The sequence below is a fragment of the Pyrgilauda ruficollis genome, unplaced genomic scaffold (assembly GCF_017590135.1).
Source record: "Pyrgilauda ruficollis isolate IOZ18807 unplaced genomic scaffold, ASM1759013v1 scaffold30, whole genome shotgun sequence".
NCBI lineage: Eukaryota > Metazoa > Chordata > Aves > Passeriformes > Passeridae > Pyrgilauda > Pyrgilauda ruficollis.
Window position 1 is genome coordinate 4,159,584 of NW_024524378.1, and position 18,571 is coordinate 4,178,154.

Sequence of the window (18,571 nt, forward strand, 5' to 3'; positions counted from 1 at the left end):
GTGTCTTCTCAGACACAAGTCTCTGAAAGATGCTAATCTGACAGTCTCAAAAATAGTTTCTCTACAAACTAGTTTTAGTCTTTCATAAGGTAGACTAGTAAAGTGAAGCTATGTGGTGAATTCTGTTTCAGCAAGTTTTATTCAACAAGTTTCTTACATGCCCAAAATCTTCATACAAGGTGGGGAAAGGGGATGTGTCTACCATCTTCTAGCCTCCAACTCCAATCATAAGGTCACTCTCAATGTTAAATACTATTAACTTCCAAGTATTAATGCAAAACTCATATTTAAACCTTTTTAAAATTAAATAACTAGGGTGGTTTTTTTACACTTTCTTGTTTTAAGTGAGCCACTTTGTGAAGAAACTTTTCTAAAAAGAAAGCAGCAGTCAGTGTCACTGTTTGACTATCATTAGCCTCCTAAAGGTACTGCTTTAATACAACAATACTGTAAAGTAGGCATATTAACGATCATGATAATGATTTGCCAAGCAAAGGCCTTCAGTCGTATGTTTTCTGGTGATACTAAGCATTCTCTCATCATACAAACCTCCCTTGAAGTTGTGAATGTTCATCAACTTACGCTTCAGAGTTCTGCTACCTAAGGATGAGCATATGGCTGAAAAAACCCTACAAAACAATGCTTCCCTAAGGGACTTATGCGAATATATAGCAGTAAACGAAGAGCATTTCACTGAATTAGCAAACCAAATACTCTAGTCTGGGTAGAGCCAAAACTCATTTTTTAAACTGAAGTATCATTCATTTCCTCAAAAGGACGCCACCCTGAAAGGTTCACACTCACCCCAGTGAAGCCACTTCCATGCAGCATGGCTTCACACAGGCCAGGTGATCTCTTTACATCAACCCCGCCTTTAGGTGCAGGTGTCAGCACGGAGTGAGAACCACCTCATGTGTATAAATACTATTTTTAAAACAAACAAAAACCAAAACCGCAACCCCAACAAACAACAGCAACCAACTCCAGAGAAAGTGCGTGGGAGTTAGGGCGTTGTCCCGAGGGCCTCCACCCAACAAACTACTCCGTCCTTTGAGCTTTCGACCCTACTCCGGTCTCAGCAAAGAGCCCACGGAGGCTAAGCGTCCTCACGGCCGCCCGGGGCCGCAGCTTTCCTTCCCAGGGAGGACCCCACAGCTCCGGGCTGGGCCCGCTCCCCCGGCCCGGGTGAATCCCATCCCGGCGGCCGGCAGCCCCGGGCGGAGCGCGCACAGCGCCGCGGCACCCGCAATCCCCAGCCCAGCGCTCTGCCGCCGCGGAGCGGACACCGACCCCGGGCATCCGCTCAGCCCTGCGCCGGGGCGGGCTGCCTGATAAAGGCAGGGTTGCCTGGCTCCGCCCCGCTGTGCTGCCTGCTCCCTGCGCCCCGCTCTCGCCCGCCTGCCTGCCCCAGAGCTGCTGCGCTACGGCGGAAGGCGGAGGTGCTTTGCCTGTCCTTCAGGTCGGTAGGCCAAGGTACTCCCGGTGCTGGGGTGTTGTGGACTGGGGACGGGACGGGACGGGACAGGACAGGACAGCGTGTGCGGGCACTCGGTGGGAGGATCGAGGGCCGTGGGCAGCCGGGCGCTGCGGGGCAGCGGTGCGGCCTGGGGAGGGCGGTGAGCTGGTCACTGCGGCTGAACGCTGCTTGTGGGTTTCTCATGGTGCTGGTTGGGTTGGTAGGCGCGCTGTGCCAAGTGAGAGTGAGGTTTTCCAGCATCCCCCGGGGCTGAGGAATTTACTGCTGCACTTGGGCAGCCTTAGCTACAGGGCTGCTGTACTTTTGTGGGATCGCAACTCACCCAGTTCAGTGAGAAAAATTCATCCTTGTCAAACACTGCTCAGGTGATTGCGTGATCAGCCTGTAGTCCTTCGACTAGCTAGGGTGGTGTGCCGTTCAGCTGCCAGCCTCGGTCCTGCTGCTGTGATTCGCGAGCAGTGATGGTCTTTAAAACCCTGTCAGGTCTGCAAGGGCCTGTCCGTGGTGAGGGTTGGCATGTACCAATAAGCCTTTGCTGCCCAAGTTATCTGCACTTGAAATCTGTCTGATAAAATGTCCTGGGGAAAAGTCTGTGAGAAGATCAGAGAAAAGAATGAGAAACAATTCTTATCTTCACTTGCTGCACCTGTTGTTGTGAGTATGAGGAATGCGTTGTGGAGATTTGTTTATCAAAGGGTGGTTTCTTAATTAGCCAATGGTGATGGTTTTTGGATTGGTGGACCAGTTAGGTCCAGCTGTATCATGAGTGTCTATGAAAGCAATGGGTTTCTTAATGATTATCTACATAATAAAGAGATTGATCAGCCTTCTGAGAATCGTGGAGTCAGTGCTAATTATTACCCGGCTGGGGACCTGTGAGGACAATAAAATGTCGTAGAACATCTGATACTTCTCTACTGCATAGAAGCCCTCCACACTTATGTCTGTGTGGATATAGGCATACTAAAAAACAATACAAGGCATCAGAAGTGATCTGAGATTTTATATGTGCCAAAGACCCCCCTAGTTAATTCACTTGTAAATGCATCCCTTCTCACTTTAGTTGATAAGGCAAAATCGGCCAGGTGAGTGGCAAATTTAATTGTCTGTATGGATATGCTTGGTTACAGTAGCTGGTTTAATTAGCAATATTGATGCGTTGAGTGAGATTGGAGGCCCAGTTAAATCTGGGTTAGGGGAGAGATGTGTCTATGGAAATTAAGCATCTTGTTGAAGGATACAGAGTTGGTCTTCTAATAGGGGGCCTCCTGTGGTCTGTATGCATAAACTTTACTTCATTAAGTGATAGGTATACTTTTCTGAAAGATCTAAGGTGCCTCTGACCTATAAAAGCCTATTTCTTACTTAAAGAATTACTGTCACAAGTTTTAAACTGAGTTCAAATTGTGTATTGCCTCTGAAGGCAATTGCCTCACTTGGTTTTCCATAGGGATTAACTTTAACATCTTTATCTATGCCAGAGGTACCAGTCTCCTTTCATGCAAGTGGAGGGTTTTATGTTAAGTGCATTAAATTAGTGCAATCAAGTTAAATTCAGAAGCTGCATTTATTTTAAAGACTTGTTTCTTCTGTTTTAGACTCAGCAAATAACTCGGGCTTCCAAAAACTTGCACTTTTTATGTGCATGAAATTTAATAACATTTTTGCTTTATAACTCTAGTTTTGCTTAGAACTGTAATATCTGTATAGATAAGAGAGCCTATTACAGGAAATGCTAATATTGGCTCTAGAAAAATGTTGCAGTGCTGTTTTGATATTTGCTTCACTTCTTACTGGAGTTACTGCCTCTGCACACATATTGTCACATTTTAATGTGAATGAGGAATAGAAAGTACTCAATAGAAAGCATTCACCCCATGACTTTGCCAGAAAGAACTTGTTTTCCTACCTACTATGTCTGTGGCAAATGTTTTTTCTGTTATCAGAACAGTTTTAAGATGTTCCAATGTTTCTGCCAGAAAACTTTCTAAAATAACTAGGTCTGCTCTAGCAGAGGCCTGTTTCTTTTCAAGGCTGGCCTAGTTTCCCATGTAGAAAACCTGAGATTTGTGGTAACACGTGTATGTTCACATGCTAAATTTCATGAACTTTGCTCAGAGTAGCAGAGACCTAAGTTACTTATCTGCTGGCCCTCGTCAAACACGATTACCTGTACACATAGATAGCAAAGTTAACTAAGAGATGTAATCAGGCTGGATATGTCTAAAGGTTGCTAAAGGTGCTAAATGTCCAAAAGTGCTAATGGTTGAAGTGTAGGTGCCAGCATGCTCTACCTTTAGCTGAGAAAGAAGATGTTATTGCTTCATAATTTCTTGCAGCTTTTATATACTGGAAAATGAAATAACATTCCTCCAAGGACTTAAAGGCCTGTTTGGTGTTGGCATTACTGGGATGTGTAGAGATTGCGAGGTTAAACACATACCTGAGGTGGTATGATTCAAGCCTATGACATTTGCTTAATGCAGGGAGGTGAAGAGAAGAAACTCAACAGTTTTGCAGTGCATTCTCAAAGAACTATGTTCAAATGCAAAAGCAGGCTCTCCTCAATAGTGGTAGTACAGTGGGTAGCTGAAAAGTCAATAGTGACAAAGAGGTATTTACCTAGTGTGCTTTGGAGATTTATAAGCATATTGCCTTCTGAAACTCCTTATGCTTAATGATTTTTCAACACAGTTGGGACTGTGAGTTGTTCTGCATGTGATTTCATGGTGACAGGGAGTGCCTACAAAGCAAAAAACATTGTGGTCCTAAAAGCAGAATTTTTCCTGACCTATAGGACTAGTTTGTGAGCACTGAAATTCTTTGATCAAACCATAAGTTTTGATTTGTAATTGTCATGCATTTCTGTTTGAGATGCTCAATGGGCATATTTTTATTATTAGTAGTAGTATGTATTTATTTCAGATTTTTGTCCACATTCTGTCAGAGAATGAAACCCGTGGCATGAGGGATGGTGAATTTCTAAAGCAGATGAGAGCAGGTGTTTCCTATTACTGCTGAATGGTAAATGAATTGTATACTGCATCCTGGAGGAAAGTGGAAGCAACCTGAAGACAAGATAGAAACAATGGATAGAATCCAAATGGATTAGATATGCAGGTGTAAATCTATATATTTCTTTGAAACAATACTCAAAAGCAGGGTAGAGAAGATATTTAGAATGGATCTGAAAATGTTTTTGCAATGTTGATGTTTGCATTTTCTCCATGGTTTACCCTATCTGGTAAATGTTTTGGGTTTTTTTTATCAGGTATCTGAAGAAATAGCCTGAAGATGAACTTCTTCCTGGAAACATTAAAATGTATTGTACTTCTTGTTTACTACTTGCTGGAATCACTGGTGTTCTTGGTTGTTCCTGGACGGAAGAAGAATGTTAGTGGTGAAATCGTATTAATAACAGGAGCAGGAAGTGGCATTGGAAGACTCTTAGCGTTGAAGTTTGCCAGCCTTGGCGCCACGGTGGTCCTCTGGGATATTAATCAAGAGGGGCTCAACTGCACAGTTAGACTGGCCAGAGAAAAAGGAGCAGGAAGAGTACACTCCTATGTCTGTGACTGTAGCAAAAGACAGGATGTCTACAGACTAGCTGACCAGGTAAAGTGTATTATTTTGACATTATTCCAGGATGAGTGCAAGTGTGGGTGTAAGATGCATGAGTAAGTTTTCTAGTGATTCAAAGCAAGAGATTAAAGTTAATTCATTCTGAATGTATTGTACTTCCTATCTATTTCAAGATTCTGGTTTTTAGAGTTGACTTGTGTATCTTTATTCCTTAAAAAGTAAAAAGAGCTGGCTCTTTTTTTCAGTAGCTCATTTTAACTGGGTAGCTTATTTTTCATTCATTCAATGACCGAGCAGGCACTTAATCATGAAGTGCGGAAAATCAATTTATTGAAGCTAAAGCAGTATTTCAAGTTCTGGCAGCCTTTTACCAAAAGACCATACATTGTAAAAAGGATTAACTGCTTAGGCAATTTCCAAATAATTCCATTGCTGTGAAGAGATTTTGGCAGACTTACTTTATCTGAATTAATAAATGTATCTTGATGTCAAATATTTCTTTCTTTCATTTCTGAAGAGCTTTGTAAACATAGCATGTGGTTAGATAATTTGGGCAGACTAGCAGTATTGCCAAAAGCTAAAATTGTTAAACAGTTTCAAGTCTAAGAACTTGTTCTCATTCACTTAAAATTTGCTAAACTTAACTATTGAACTAAGAGATTTCCACAGTGAGCCTTGCGTGGGGATGATTTTTTTTAACAATAAGTTCAGCTGTCTTCAGGAACATATTTTGGTTGAAATAATGTTTTGGTGCTCTTTAATAAGCTCTAGCCTTCTGTATTTTTCTATCTGTGCAAAAATGACTATGATAGGCTTTCTGATACGTGAAGCTTGTGTATGAATTGCAGCTTGTTAGAGGCTGGTGCTCTCGGTTTTGTATTCCAGTAATGCTGATCAGCCTTGGTCCCCCTTGCAGCTGTTACATCAGCTGAGCTGGACATCTGCTGTCCTTGCAGAGAAGTTGCATGTCTCTCCATAGGCCTGTAGCTGTGCTTCCTGCTGAACTGGGACAGCTGGAGGAAGAATATTGTAGTGTGAAGGATACTGCGATGAAGCAGATGAAAATTAACCTTTAGGTTTGAGGACTTGAATTGAGGCTAGCACTCTGGGCCCGTGGAGAAAAGCAGTGGCTGAGCCATGCTGGTGAAATTTGAAAAAGAGAACAGGATGTAGATCTGTGTGACATGGGTTCAGGATGATGCAAACAGAGCTTGCAGGAACAAAGAATTTGCAGTAGGGTCCAGTGCGTGGTCTCTCATTTAAAACCTTCTGTCAGCCGTTCAGCAACTGTCAGATTCACTAATAATCCTCATGCTGATCTGCATAGAAGAAAACACCTTACTACCATTATTTCAGAAATGTCATTTCAGAATGTCCTACTGGTGATGTAGAATCATCCAATCTCAGCAGTTACAAAAAGACTTTAGTATTAGATGGTGCTTGGTGCCACTGCTTAATTCATGCAGCGTAGTAGACTTTGGCTCTTAGTGTTCATATCTTTGGAAGATACGACAGCATGGTTCCAGGTTCTTTTTCCTCTTCTGGTGATTCAGCTTTATGCAGGATTGGAGTTTTGCAAGGCTATGGTGAACTAAATTTACGCTGGTAGGGCAGGATATGTTTGAAAATTTTGCTCCTGATAAAACAGTTTTAAAGCCAAAATGAAATGTATGTGGATCTTTAATATGTGTTTCATGAGCCACACAGAGACAGCAAGAAAAAATTACTTATGTAGGAAGAAAACCCAAAGGCTCTGCATGTATCAGGTCATTGTTTCTTTCCTGTACCAACATGATGAAGGACAGCCTTTTGGCTATTGAAACCTATAGCTTAAAATTTATTTCTAATGTTTCTGTTCCAGAAGTACCCAACCCCTAAAGCTTAGTTTAAAAAAATAGACATGATCAGAGCAATCTGGAATATAAGGAATACGAGGAAGTTAAGCTAGAATAAAGGATAGGTGATAAATTATTCTTTAATTCTTCACTGTGTTACCCATTTCATTCTTCCCAGATAGTTCAGATCAATGACCTGTATCTCAAATTCTTTATTAAATATTTTAATTCTCCTTTGGCAAGCTGAGATAATACCTTGCAATCAGCTGGCCTACACTTGTTCTCTCAAATGGGTCTGTTCATGAATGTTCTCAGTCTGGAGCTAAAATGAAAACTATACCTCCTCTTACTGAGTTTAATGTATACGTATTATTTTTTAGCCAACTTAATTTCTGGGGTAGAGTGTACCAGATTCTAGTCCAGAATTGCTCTTTAGTTTTAAGATGCGTTTACTTAGACATAATAGAAAAATACTTGTTGTATTAGTTAAGCCTTCTGCATTAAAGACTTATCTGGAACATTTGTCCTTGGAAACAGAGGTGCTGAAAGCAGAAGCTTGTGTGGAGCTGTTGGGCTCCACAAATCTGAAGAAAATCTATTTGAGAGCTCACCTTTAAAAAGGCTTCAGGTGAGGCTGCAAGGACCTGATGTGTTTGGATCTATAACAAGCATAAGTTCAACTTACTTAAATGTGTAATATTTCTGTTTGTTAAGTTTTCATAAATAATGCTTGGAAATAATGTTTTGTGTTTATTGCACACTCTCTTGATGCTTTTTGTTTTAGGTTAAAAAAGAAGTTGGTGATGTCAGCATCTTGATCAACAATGCTGGTATTGTAATTGGGAAGAGATTTCTTGATTCTCCAGATTCACTCGTAGAAAAAACCATGGAAGTGAACACAATGGCACACTTCTGGGTAAAACCTGTATTTAGCCTATACATACTAAGACATCCTTTTAACATGTTTTCAATGTTAATTTTGCCTTTTGGAATTGAGGAAAACATGCAAGGATATAGAGCTCTTGGAAGTTCAGTCAGAAATTATACAAGAAATTATTTATTTGCTCTGGAGTCTGTAATTTTTTTTTTTTAAAGCATGGAAGAATGGATTCTTTGGGAATCTCTAGTGTGGGCAGGTGGAAGCTCTTCACATTTAGAAATTCTCTTAAGAATTGAAGTCTACCATCTGCTAAATTCTGAGGCTAGTCATAAGTTACAGTCTCATTATTAACTGACATGAAGCAGGCCCACGTTAATAGTGGCTGCCCCTATTAAAGAGAAGTGTTCAATTCTACTTCAGTTCTTCTGTTCTGTTAGTGTTTTAGTTGTTCTGTGGCTGTGATAATTTCAGTAAGAAACACCACATGTTCTGATAATCCTCTTGATAATAAGTGAAGCTTTTGTCCAGAATGACTAACCTGGTGTGCTTTTTCTTCCTTTCAGTGAAGGCAGGTCACCTATATGGTGCTTCTATCATAAAGAATTATAAAGAGAATATTCAGTCATGTTTCAGTTTATTTAGAAATCAGTTTATTTAGAAATGAATTTAATCACAATGATTTAATTAATTTAATAGAAGGAAAACATGAAATTAAAATCTTTGCCATTTCCCAAAATTTGCATTGAACACTTAATTCTCATTTGAAAGAAACTTAATTACTAGATTAAGCCATATATTTAGCTTTCTTCAAGTCACCATCTGTCTTTGGTAGTGCTCCTGGGGTGGGAACTACCCATTTAAATAGTTGAATGTTAGAGTTCAAACAACATGTGGTTCAAGCTCCACATACATACACACATCCTTTCCATAATAGAAGGGGGAAAGCTTATTTAAACTGTTGGGAGAATTTCTCTAAAACCATCAAACACCTTCAAAATATTATGGCGTGTAGCTTACTTGGTAAAATGTTACATTACAATTCTGATTTACTTTGCAGACTTACAAAGCCTTCCTCCCAGCAATGATTGCCGCTAACCATGGACACTTGGTTAGCATAGCAAGCGGTGCAGGACTGTGTGGAACCAGTCAGGCTTCAGGTAGTGTATTCAAGCTAATATTCATTGGAGTAATTAGTGTGATTTTAAACTCTGCAATCAATATCCATGAGGGAAAAGAAACCTAACTTATTTTGAATTTATGGATCTTTCTGTATAGTTAAAGCAAGTAGACAATCTTTCAAGACAGCTGACCTTAAACAGACCATTTCTTTACAAAGCGTTTTCCAGAAGCTCAGCAGTGCTGTGAAACAGGTTTTTCTGCCAAGGCAGAAGGATCTAGAAGCCATATAAACTTTGGAAGCTGAGAACCTCAATACTAAAATGTACTTGCATGTTTCTGATAGGGAAGAGGTCACTTTAGATTTAGAGGAAGCTCAGAAGGCATTTCTGGAATGTGTATACAAAGAGGGCAGAATATAAAATAAGGTGACCTAGCAGTAAGAGAAATCTAGCTCCAAGAGGGTGATGATAAGTACAAACTGAATTTCAAGTTGAAACCACATTAGAGAGTCTTGAAAACAGGAGTTTGAGGCATAATAAGTGAGTGCATGGATTTAAAGAAAAAATGGTATGAAAAAATAATTTCATTTACCATAGTTTGTTAGAGAGTGGAAAAGTGGTAGCAGGAATGTCATGAGAAACTCTCTGTCTGCCAGTCTAGAACAACAGTTGATTTAGGAGAGGAAAGAAAAGGAATGAATCAGATCAAAAGCAAATTTTAACCTAATCCTGAAAACCATTCCTATTCTGATGTGAAGTGGTTTAGTATTGGACAGTAAAGTTTAATTTGTAAATTTAAATATTTAACTACAATTAATGTTTTATTTTACAGATTACTGTGCAAGTAAATTTGCAGCAGTTGGTTTTGCAGAGTCAGTTGATACGGAGATGAGAGCTCTGAGAAAGACTGGTGTTAAAACAACAATTGTGTGTCCTTATGTCATAAACACGGGAATGTTTGATGGTGTTAAATCCAAGTGAGTAAACTCTTGTGAGTTTTTTATGAAAGTTGCATTTTTAGCATCTTATAAATCCCTATTTCCTTTATGAAAATCATGAGCCAGGCTTTTTTCTACTTGTAGTATGTTTAAGGCTTCACATGGGTGTTAGCAGTGCTGTCCAGTGACTGGGCAACTCAAAAGGCCTCGGTACTTTAGTATTCATTTAAGCTGAAATGTGAAACATAATTGTGTCCTTTCCTTTGCAGAAGCCAAATGCTCCATTTGTTCTCTCTGGTTTCTAAACCCCCATTCTCCTCCTGAAATTGATGGCATAGCTTTGCTCAGTATGCATGTATAATGACAAAGTTTAGGAGCCAAATAAAAGTCTGGTGTGTCTTAATATGAGGTCTCTGGTTTTCTCTTATGAGAGGTCATATGGGGGAAAATAACAATGTCCACTCACTCTGACATAATGCAGATTCTGTTGTTCATAGGACTTGTGGCATTTATTTCTTTTTTTAGTTGAATAACTGTAAAATTAAGACTTTTTTGAAGAAAATGTGAATCCAAAGCAATTTGTATTATAGCAATAAATACTCTCTTTTTCAGGTGGCCACATGTGCTTCCTGTTCTGGAGCCAGAGTATGTGGCCGAGAGGATAATCAGTGCTGTTCGGCAGAACCAAGAAGTCTTGTTTATACCACGCATCACCTATGTTTTCTATTTTTTGAAAAGGTAAGTTATGTTTCTTTCCCTCTCTCTCTTTTCTGTCTGGGGATGCTTAAAGCATGAAAGAGACTTCTACTTGCTGGTTTGAATTTTCATTAAGTCATGCACATTTTTGGAAGGGGTTTGTTTGTTTCTATGAGTTCAGTCTACCCTTGGGCCACAGAACAATGGCAGAAATGTCTAACTGTGCCTTGCTGACTCCACTGGGGTGCAGTTTTACTGGGGGCTGTAGAGACCACCTGCTTCTCCATAACTGCATGTCAGATAATTATTGGTTGGAAAAGACCTCTGAGATCACTGAGTTCAGCTGTAAACCCATCTGGTGTCTTGCTCTAGCATTTGGACACTTTTGACTCTGTTGCGAGCCAGGTTGGAATACTGGTCTAACTATAACTCAGGCTGCCAAATGAGTATAAAGGATCTTTTGAGAGGACCAGTGGGTCTATATTCTAAAGAGCATAGTGCCTTTGCCAGTATTAGCCAAGTTAAACTAATTGTGACAAAACTGCACAACTCTTCTGATCTCTCTTTTTCTTTTTGTCTTCTTCTTCCATGTCCCTACCTTACAGTTTCCTACCAGTGAAAGTGACTGTTCTTCTTTTAGACTACTTTGGACTCCTTGATCTCATGAATACCTTCAAAGGTCGACCAAAGAAGGAGTGAAAAAGCACAAAATTCAGACACCAGCAGCTCTAAAGTGGATGTTGAAGTTAGTTAGAGGTGGTGGTGGGAAAAGTTTGCTTCACTAGCAGCTGTGAACTTTGGGTGCCTCATTTCTCAATAGTAACAAGACTTTTAAGAGTTGCTTTTTAACTGGCTCTTAATCAACAGCTTTCATCTGAACTATTGTTTTTAGTCCAGCAAATTGTTTTATTTTCACCTCATTATGAAATATATTAATTGAATTTAGTTGCTTTGGTTTATAATGCCTTAAATAGGATCATGCATCACAAACCAATAATTGGCAACTTTGGGGGGAAGAAAAGACCAAGAAACCACATGTATTTAGCATGTAGCCAGAAAAGCCTGTAGTGGATCTGACTTCTTGCTGCCATTCAGTGAGCCGTGAGGATGGGCTGTACTGCTGGTGCCACTACCATTCCCTGGTAAGCTGAGGAATTCAAGAATTTCCTCACACAACAGATTCTAACCCATACAAATGAAAGTTTTGTGAGATAAAAATATACACTGTGTTGGTGAAAAAAATAATTACATTATTTTTTGGAGGTGTGATCTCTCAACTCACAGATGGCAATGGATGTTGGAGCAGGGACAGGGAAGGATATGTAAATGAAGCATTTGTACTGCTAATCTATTTTGTGCCTAATTTATTTTAAAAGCTAATACTATGACTGCAACTTTGTAACAGAAGTCTTTGTATCTTTTAAGTACAGTATTTTAAGAGCTATTTTAAATTGTCATTTCCTAAGAAGTATAAACTTGTATTTATAAAGCATGAGACTGCCAGTCTAGGTGGGCTATTCAATGTCTCATCAAAAGAGACAACGAACTACTAAAACCAAGGTTGTTGTGTTGTATAAGTGGGGTTTCTCTTGGGGTTATTTCAGAAAGGAATGATGTTGACAGAACTGAATGGTATCATTGCAGCCATCCTTTGAGTAGCAGCATAATGTTTTGCTTCTCTGAGTTGGGTGACAGGTTGCCTTGTGTCTACAGAGACTTGTTTTACTTTTCCTTTACTCTTAGGACTGTTTTCATTTTCAGCATATGCCAAGGAGGCGTTGTCCTTTTTGACAATGGATGCTTAGAAAGCTACCTTGACCTTTTGTAATCCAAAACAAGAAAAAGGAAGCTTACGTGTACATCACTTCTGTACATGCTAAGTCAACTTCATCTCACACTTCTCTGCTAGCAATTGCTATAGCAATTGAAACAGTATGGAAAAAAGGAGGACTTTTTTAATGGGGAGTCTTTTTTTCTTTCAATGATGGCCTAGAAACTACCTTAATTTCCCTTGTCTATACAAATAGTAAGGTTTGTTAGCAGAGAAAGGTTAACATAGAACTACTTTACTACTGATGAGCAAGAAACACTGAGTAAAACAGGTGTGTTAAAAATCACCTTACCTTTACAATGGATTGCTGAGAACTAGAATTCAGACTGATGAAGAAGAGATTTGTTTCAATCTCCTTTCAGATCTTTTGCTTTTCTTCCTCAAAATGTTTACTCATTTTACAATACACCTCAGGAAACAGAAGTTAACCAAGTAAAAAAAAGATTGAGACAATGTGCAGACCTTACACACATTGCAGTGTTCACAAATTCTACCACTAATAACTATGTGCTGTATCTGTGTCTTCAGCCTCCTCACATTTTTATACTAACAGAACATGCTTTTCCCTCCTGGCTATGAAGTACTAAATATGCAGAGTTCTGGAGCAAAGGGAAAAAGTGAGCTCTGCATATGAACACTCTGAGTATCAAACTCCAGCTTGAGAGCAAGTAGCTTTTCGTTTTTAGTGTCTTTGTGAACACCTTCTGCTGAGGAAAATTAGAAGCAGTAGGTCTGGCAGTAGGATTTGGGGATTTTCAGCAGGTTCATGTTTGTCACAGCCCTTGTTTGTCACAGTTTGTCACAGGAGGGTTTTACCTGATAATCTGTGCCAGATAAATGCTTCTCCAAGAAATTTTCCTACTTCACACAATCAGTGGAAAGTATCTGTGCTCAATTAAGTTTTGTATATCTCTAAGATTAGAAACTCTACGACCTCTCTGGATAACCTCTTCTAGTGTTTGTTCATGCTCTCTTTAAAAATAGATAAATGAAAATTATGTGTAAATTGAATGTACTTTATTTCATGTCCTTTCAGAGGATACCAGTAAGAGTCTTGAGTTTCACACCTTCCTTTTAGGTACTTATACACATTGGGGCTCAGCCTTTTCTCAAGACTAAGCAGTCCCAGAAATCTCAACCTCTCCTTGTATGGCAGGTGCTCCAGTATCTTAATTATCTTTGCAGCCCTTCACTGGACTCACTGAGTATATGCAAAAACTAGTTTTGAGTATATTCATATCTCTTAGAGACCAATTTCTGTACTAGGCTGAGCATGCATAATATGTCATACAGAGCTTCAGGAGAAAATCTCTGCCTGCTAGCTGTCCTAGTAGGAGTATACACATAATGGCTTTTATATAAATATGGTGCTACCACATTAAACATTGTGATCACTGGTAAATTACATCATGTACCTGGAGGATAACAACCTATCCTGTGGTGGTTTTTATCTCGCCCATCTCCTATGATGGCAAGACAGATGTGGAGTTGTATCCAGGAGGTCAAACAGCACACATCCTTCCCCTATGTTCAGGAGGTTGCTTGGAGTGGGTGTTTGGATCTTCAATTGAGATATAAATGTCTTAAGATAAAAGGTGGCTTACTTCCAGCATAACAATGATCTTGACTGATTACTTTCCTGATGCCAGAGTCTTTCCTTCTGCTCTCGGCAAGAAAACTCATGGAAAGATCACTGTGACAGCCAAACAAGAAGATAAAACTTGAAAAGGAAGAGCATTTCATTTGTGACAGCGTAATGTCTGACTGCTGGACGATATATCAGGCAGCTCCCACAAAAAACTTATTGGTTTCATGGCCTGAAATTTTAAATAGTCCCTCCGCAAAAATGACTGTCCCAAATTTGACTGGGATGGCTGCATTAGCCTAATAATAATGGTTATGGTGATTCAAAAGCAATCCATGGTATTTTATTGCATGCTGTATTTCTTTTCCATGTGAGATCATATTCCTGTGGTAGCAGAAATCTTTCTGTCCCCTAATACTTCAAAACATGGAGAACATAGTGCCAAGAAAAATTAACTTGATTAAATCCTCTGAACAAGATTGAGAAGGGAGACAAACAAAAAAACAGCAGCTGAGATACAAGCTCCATTATTATTTTATGAATTCAGAATTCATACCCAGGAGCTATGTGCACCTGCTTGGAATCTGGTGTTCATGGTGGTCTGGTTTCATTTTAGGAAGGAGCCAAGCAGATACCTCTTCTCTGGTAACTTTCTTCAGGGCAGTTGATCTTCCAAAGACACCAGTGTGGACTGCATAGTTTGCTAAGCAGCTGTTCAAAGCCATAGGCTTTGTAAAATAAGCATTTCAACAAAATAACTTAGCTTCTCTCACTGTTTTTTTCTTTGCTGTGACAATCAAGAGAAATTATTTTGGATCCACAGTTACCAGATATTCTAGGAAAATGCAGGATTACTGTCTCTCAGGTGACACTTAAAAATGTGTTATCAATGCCTCAGTAGGTGGGGTAGCACTACAAGCAGGGACTTCTGTGCACTCACTGCATGACACACTTTCTCTCTAGTCTTAGGTGTCTCCAGCTTGATTATATTTTCTCTGCCTTTCAAAGCTTCCAAGCTAACAGCCTGAACTTCTGTGATAGCCTGTGGCCTATGGCTGAGGAAAACATGGCTCTGCCTAGAGAAGAGAAGAGGAAAAAAAAATTACACCTTCTTCCTTTGCCCTTGGCAATATCACACTAGGAGGAGCACCCTCAGGATTGCTACAGAGCTATTGAAGACAAAGGTGTGACAAGGATAGAAGTTCTATGCCATGGTGCTCTGTGTTGTTGCATCTGCTGGGTAGTTACTGCTTGATTTAAACAAACATTGATTCTTGGTACAGAAATTGCTTGGTTCTGTGTTGAGAAATTTCACCCCTTATCCAAGGTCAGGCATAACCACATCTAAGGAAACATTCTTCTGCAGGACTTGTAGTGGAGTAGTCTTCCATAATCCCTGCCCAGGAAGGAAGGACCCTAAGATATATTGTTACACTTTTGCCTCTCCATGTCTTGGGGTCCAGAGGCAGCAACCCCTGCTTTGGCACAGAAAGAAGAATCAACGGAGCCAGAGCACGAGCAGCAGCAGCAACCCTGTCAACACATGCAGCCAACAACAATTAAAGAGGTTCTAGCTGAACAAGTTTGGCCTGTTGGTACCATAAACTTCATGCCTAGAAGGTGCCGTTTTCTAGGCTACCAGTTCCCCTGGGCAGGTATCTGCATCACCTCTATTAACTGTATTGCTGTGAAGGCAGCTTGCTCAGAGATCAATGCAAGGTGATACATGATAGCTGAGGAATCTGTTGAGCACACGGTATTTAATGTTTGTTCCCCAGAAATGGGAATTCTTGTTGGAAGGTTAACATGGAAGGTCTTCTCTATATTCTAGAAAACACACTTTGCATTATTTATTGTCTGCATATTTCTGTCATGATAATGATGATTAACCCTGAAGCACACTCAAGCAATTCACCATGCACAGCTAATAAAGTTGCAAAACTGATTTGAATCATGGCTACAGTTATTGCAGAATGTCTTACCTGTGTTTTGCGGAGCTTCTAACAAGTTAAGAGAAAGCTGTCAATTCCAAGAAATCACATCTGTCAAGGGTGCTGTATGCAGAAAGAGCAAATATCACTAGAATAGTCAGGTGAGGTGCTTGTTTGCAGGGTTTCCTTCAGGAAGTATGTAATTTCTACCCTCTGGTATTTAGTCAGTCTCTAACAGAGGATGGGAGTAATTGACAATGTGCCTAGTTGAAATTTCTGTGTTAAAATTTCCTTAAAAAAAAAAAAAAAAACAAGTTAATTCCACCAAAAAGAAAATAAAAATACTTGAAGCAGTTAGGGCCTGCTGTAGCAATTATCTCCACCAGCAGCAAGAGGCAGAAATCTGTTTCCAACCTCGCTTCTGAGCCAAGGGCTTGGAAGACAGCTATGAAACCAGTTTATTCAACCTTTATTTTTTCCACGTTGACAATGAAATGTCTGACTGCCCTCTTTCATGCTTTTAGATACAGATAATTTTATCTGCAATGACATTTATTACAACATCTTAGGGATTATGTATTGGTTCTTAGCATTCAGGTAATTGAAAAAACAAAGTATCTTTGCTTTTAATTTGTGTGTGATTGTAATTCTGCCTGTCTAAATGGGTCAAGTTTTCAGCTCCCATTCAAAGGGGAGAGAGCATTTAAACAATTGCTTCACATTCAAGAAATAATGTCCTGGCATCTGCTTTTTCCTAGATTTGGAATGAGGCAGCTACAGTTGTTGGAAAAGAACTACAGTATCCAAAGTGGAAAACCCCCTTAGAAGACTGGAGGAGGGATAAAAAAAGTGAGGAACTTTAATTCACCAGTACAAATGGAAATCCACTAAATTTGTGGCGAGTGCAAGAAAAGAGGGAAGGGTGATATTGGTGATATTGTTGATGAGTAATTAGTTGGTATATGGTCTCCTTGTGGGATGTATCAGAAGACTTCCTTTTGGTCCACAGGATTCTTGAAGGCTGGATCAATTTCTACTGTTCTAGAGAATTTCCAGACCTAAAATAGGGGTAGGTTTGCATTGTGTCTCACAAACAAGGTATTTTGTAAAAAGGATAAGCACTTTGGAAGAGTGGAATATAGGATATATAAACATATATATATATATATATATATATATATATATATATTCACACTTCAGTTATACATATATGAAGTATAATGTTTAGATTTTGTTTTGATTCTGCATGCACAGCCTTATAAAGAGGCAGACAGGAAGGTTTCCAAGCCTATCCCCTTGTAAAAGTATTTTCATCTAGTTTTTGCAATTTAGTGTACCGTAGCCAGTTTGAGATTTACATATGAAGCCAGGTAGTGACTTGTCTAAGTCACTAATGTTTGTGATAAGAGATTATTTAATCTCTTATCACAAACATTTTATGGGGTAGTACCCCTGACTACTAGGAACCTAGACTAAGGAGACAGTGGCATGTTCACAGCATTTATTTTTATTCAGCCAGCCGTAAGCCTAGCCATTTTAACATTATTTTTTAGAACATGGCGTGGAAACAATGGATTTTTCACATCCACAGGAAGAGCTGTTGCATTATTTCCAGTGTGAAGGCCTGTCCTGTGTTATTCTCTTATATATATATATATATATATATATATATATATATATGCTTTTCTGTTTTGTTGTATTACAGCAGAAAAAGCCACAAAGACATACCAGGAATATCTACCCATGTTCTCCACCTGTGTTATAGATTGATTTGTTTGGTTTTTTGATTTTTGGTTTTGTTTGTTTGTTTGTTTGAGTTTTTTTGGTTTTTTTGTTTTTTTTTTTTTTTTAATAGTGTTGCTTAAAAAACAGAAAGTAGCAGTAGAAGTCTAAGGAGACCAAGAGAACAAGCTAAGGCATAAGTTCAGGGTTCACACCAATTCTTTTTCTGAGGGTTTTGAAGGAGACAGAATAGTGCAATAAATTATGCCTTTGCAACCAAATACAAATTCTCATAACTATGTTGAAGCATGTGATCTTGCCACTTTGAAATCCAGGAAATCACCCCAAGGAAATCTACAATGTCCATTCTTACATTCCTGCATGTAAACCACTAGAGCTTCTGTGGTGGCTAAAGAAGTTCAGGATTCATTAGGGCTTCTCCCCTGTGTATTCCATTAAACCTATTTTGGGAGACATTCTGCCACAGGACTGGTGTCCAGATTTTATACACATACTAATATTTTTTAGGGTATTTTCACATCAATAGATGTATTAATCTTTTAAACTGTAAACCAAATATAATGTGAATAAAAAAATTACTTGAATTGAGGAAGTGACTTAGAAAATGTGTTAACTAAAATAGTTTTTTCCAAAGACTGGGGTCAAAGAGTGCTAAAAGCTTGTGTTTTTTCCTAAATGGGGAAGTAAGTATCCTTTTTCTTTCCCCACTGTAAGCAGGCAAAACTTTTTTACTTTTTTTTTTTGGATGCATTGATAATATCTGCTAATTAGGGGCAGAATGGCCCTGCATCTTTCATCAAGCAAATATCAAGGCACTGCGTCAGTAGTGACTTAGTAGCACTTCAAGATTTCTGGAAATTCCTTGGCTTTCATCCTGTTGCCACTCCCTAGCTGGACTGTAATGAGACTTGGATGGAAAATTTTAAGAACCTTTGTATTTTGCCTCCATAGAGAA

At 39.2% G+C, this 18,571-nt stretch overlaps 1 protein-coding gene across 2 annotated transcripts; it reads left to right on the plus strand.

The window, feature by feature from the left end:
• Window positions 1-1,350: 1,350 nt before the first annotated feature.
• LOC121356837 (epidermal retinol dehydrogenase 2-like) lies at window positions 1,351-15,887 on the plus strand. Of its 2 annotated transcripts, none has more exons than XM_041473659.1 (7): window positions 1,351-1,459; window positions 4,749-5,092; window positions 7,679-7,810; window positions 8,832-8,931; window positions 9,725-9,869; window positions 10,443-10,568; window positions 11,132-15,887. In XM_041473659.1, the coding sequence occupies exons 2-7, from the start codon at window positions 4,772-4,774 to the stop codon at window positions 11,223-11,225; spliced, it is 918 nt and encodes a 305-aa protein (XP_041329593.1). In that variant the 5' UTR covers window positions 1,351-1,459; window positions 4,749-4,771; the 3' UTR covers window positions 11,226-15,887. The 2 variants fall into 2 exon arrangements, with proteins under 2 accessions (XP_041329593.1, XP_041329594.1); XM_041473660.1 differs by having other exon boundaries at window positions 1,385-1,473.
• The last annotated feature ends 2,684 nt before the right edge of the window (window positions 15,888-18,571 follow it).

Excerpts from the sequence above, each read along its gene's own strand:
- LOC121356837 (XM_041473659.1), top strand. The coding sequence starts at position 4,772 with ATGAACTTCTTCCTGGAAACATTAAAATGTATTGTACTTCTTGTTTAC. Across the intron at positions 5,093-7,678 it reads TCTACAGACTAGCTGACCAG|GTTAAAAAAGAAGTTGGTGA; the intron begins GTAAAGTGTATT and ends TTTTTGTTTTAG. Across the intron at positions 10,569-11,131 it reads GTTTTCTATTTTTTGAAAAG|TTTCCTACCAGTGAAAGTGA; the intron begins GTAAGTTATGTT and ends CCTACCTTACAG.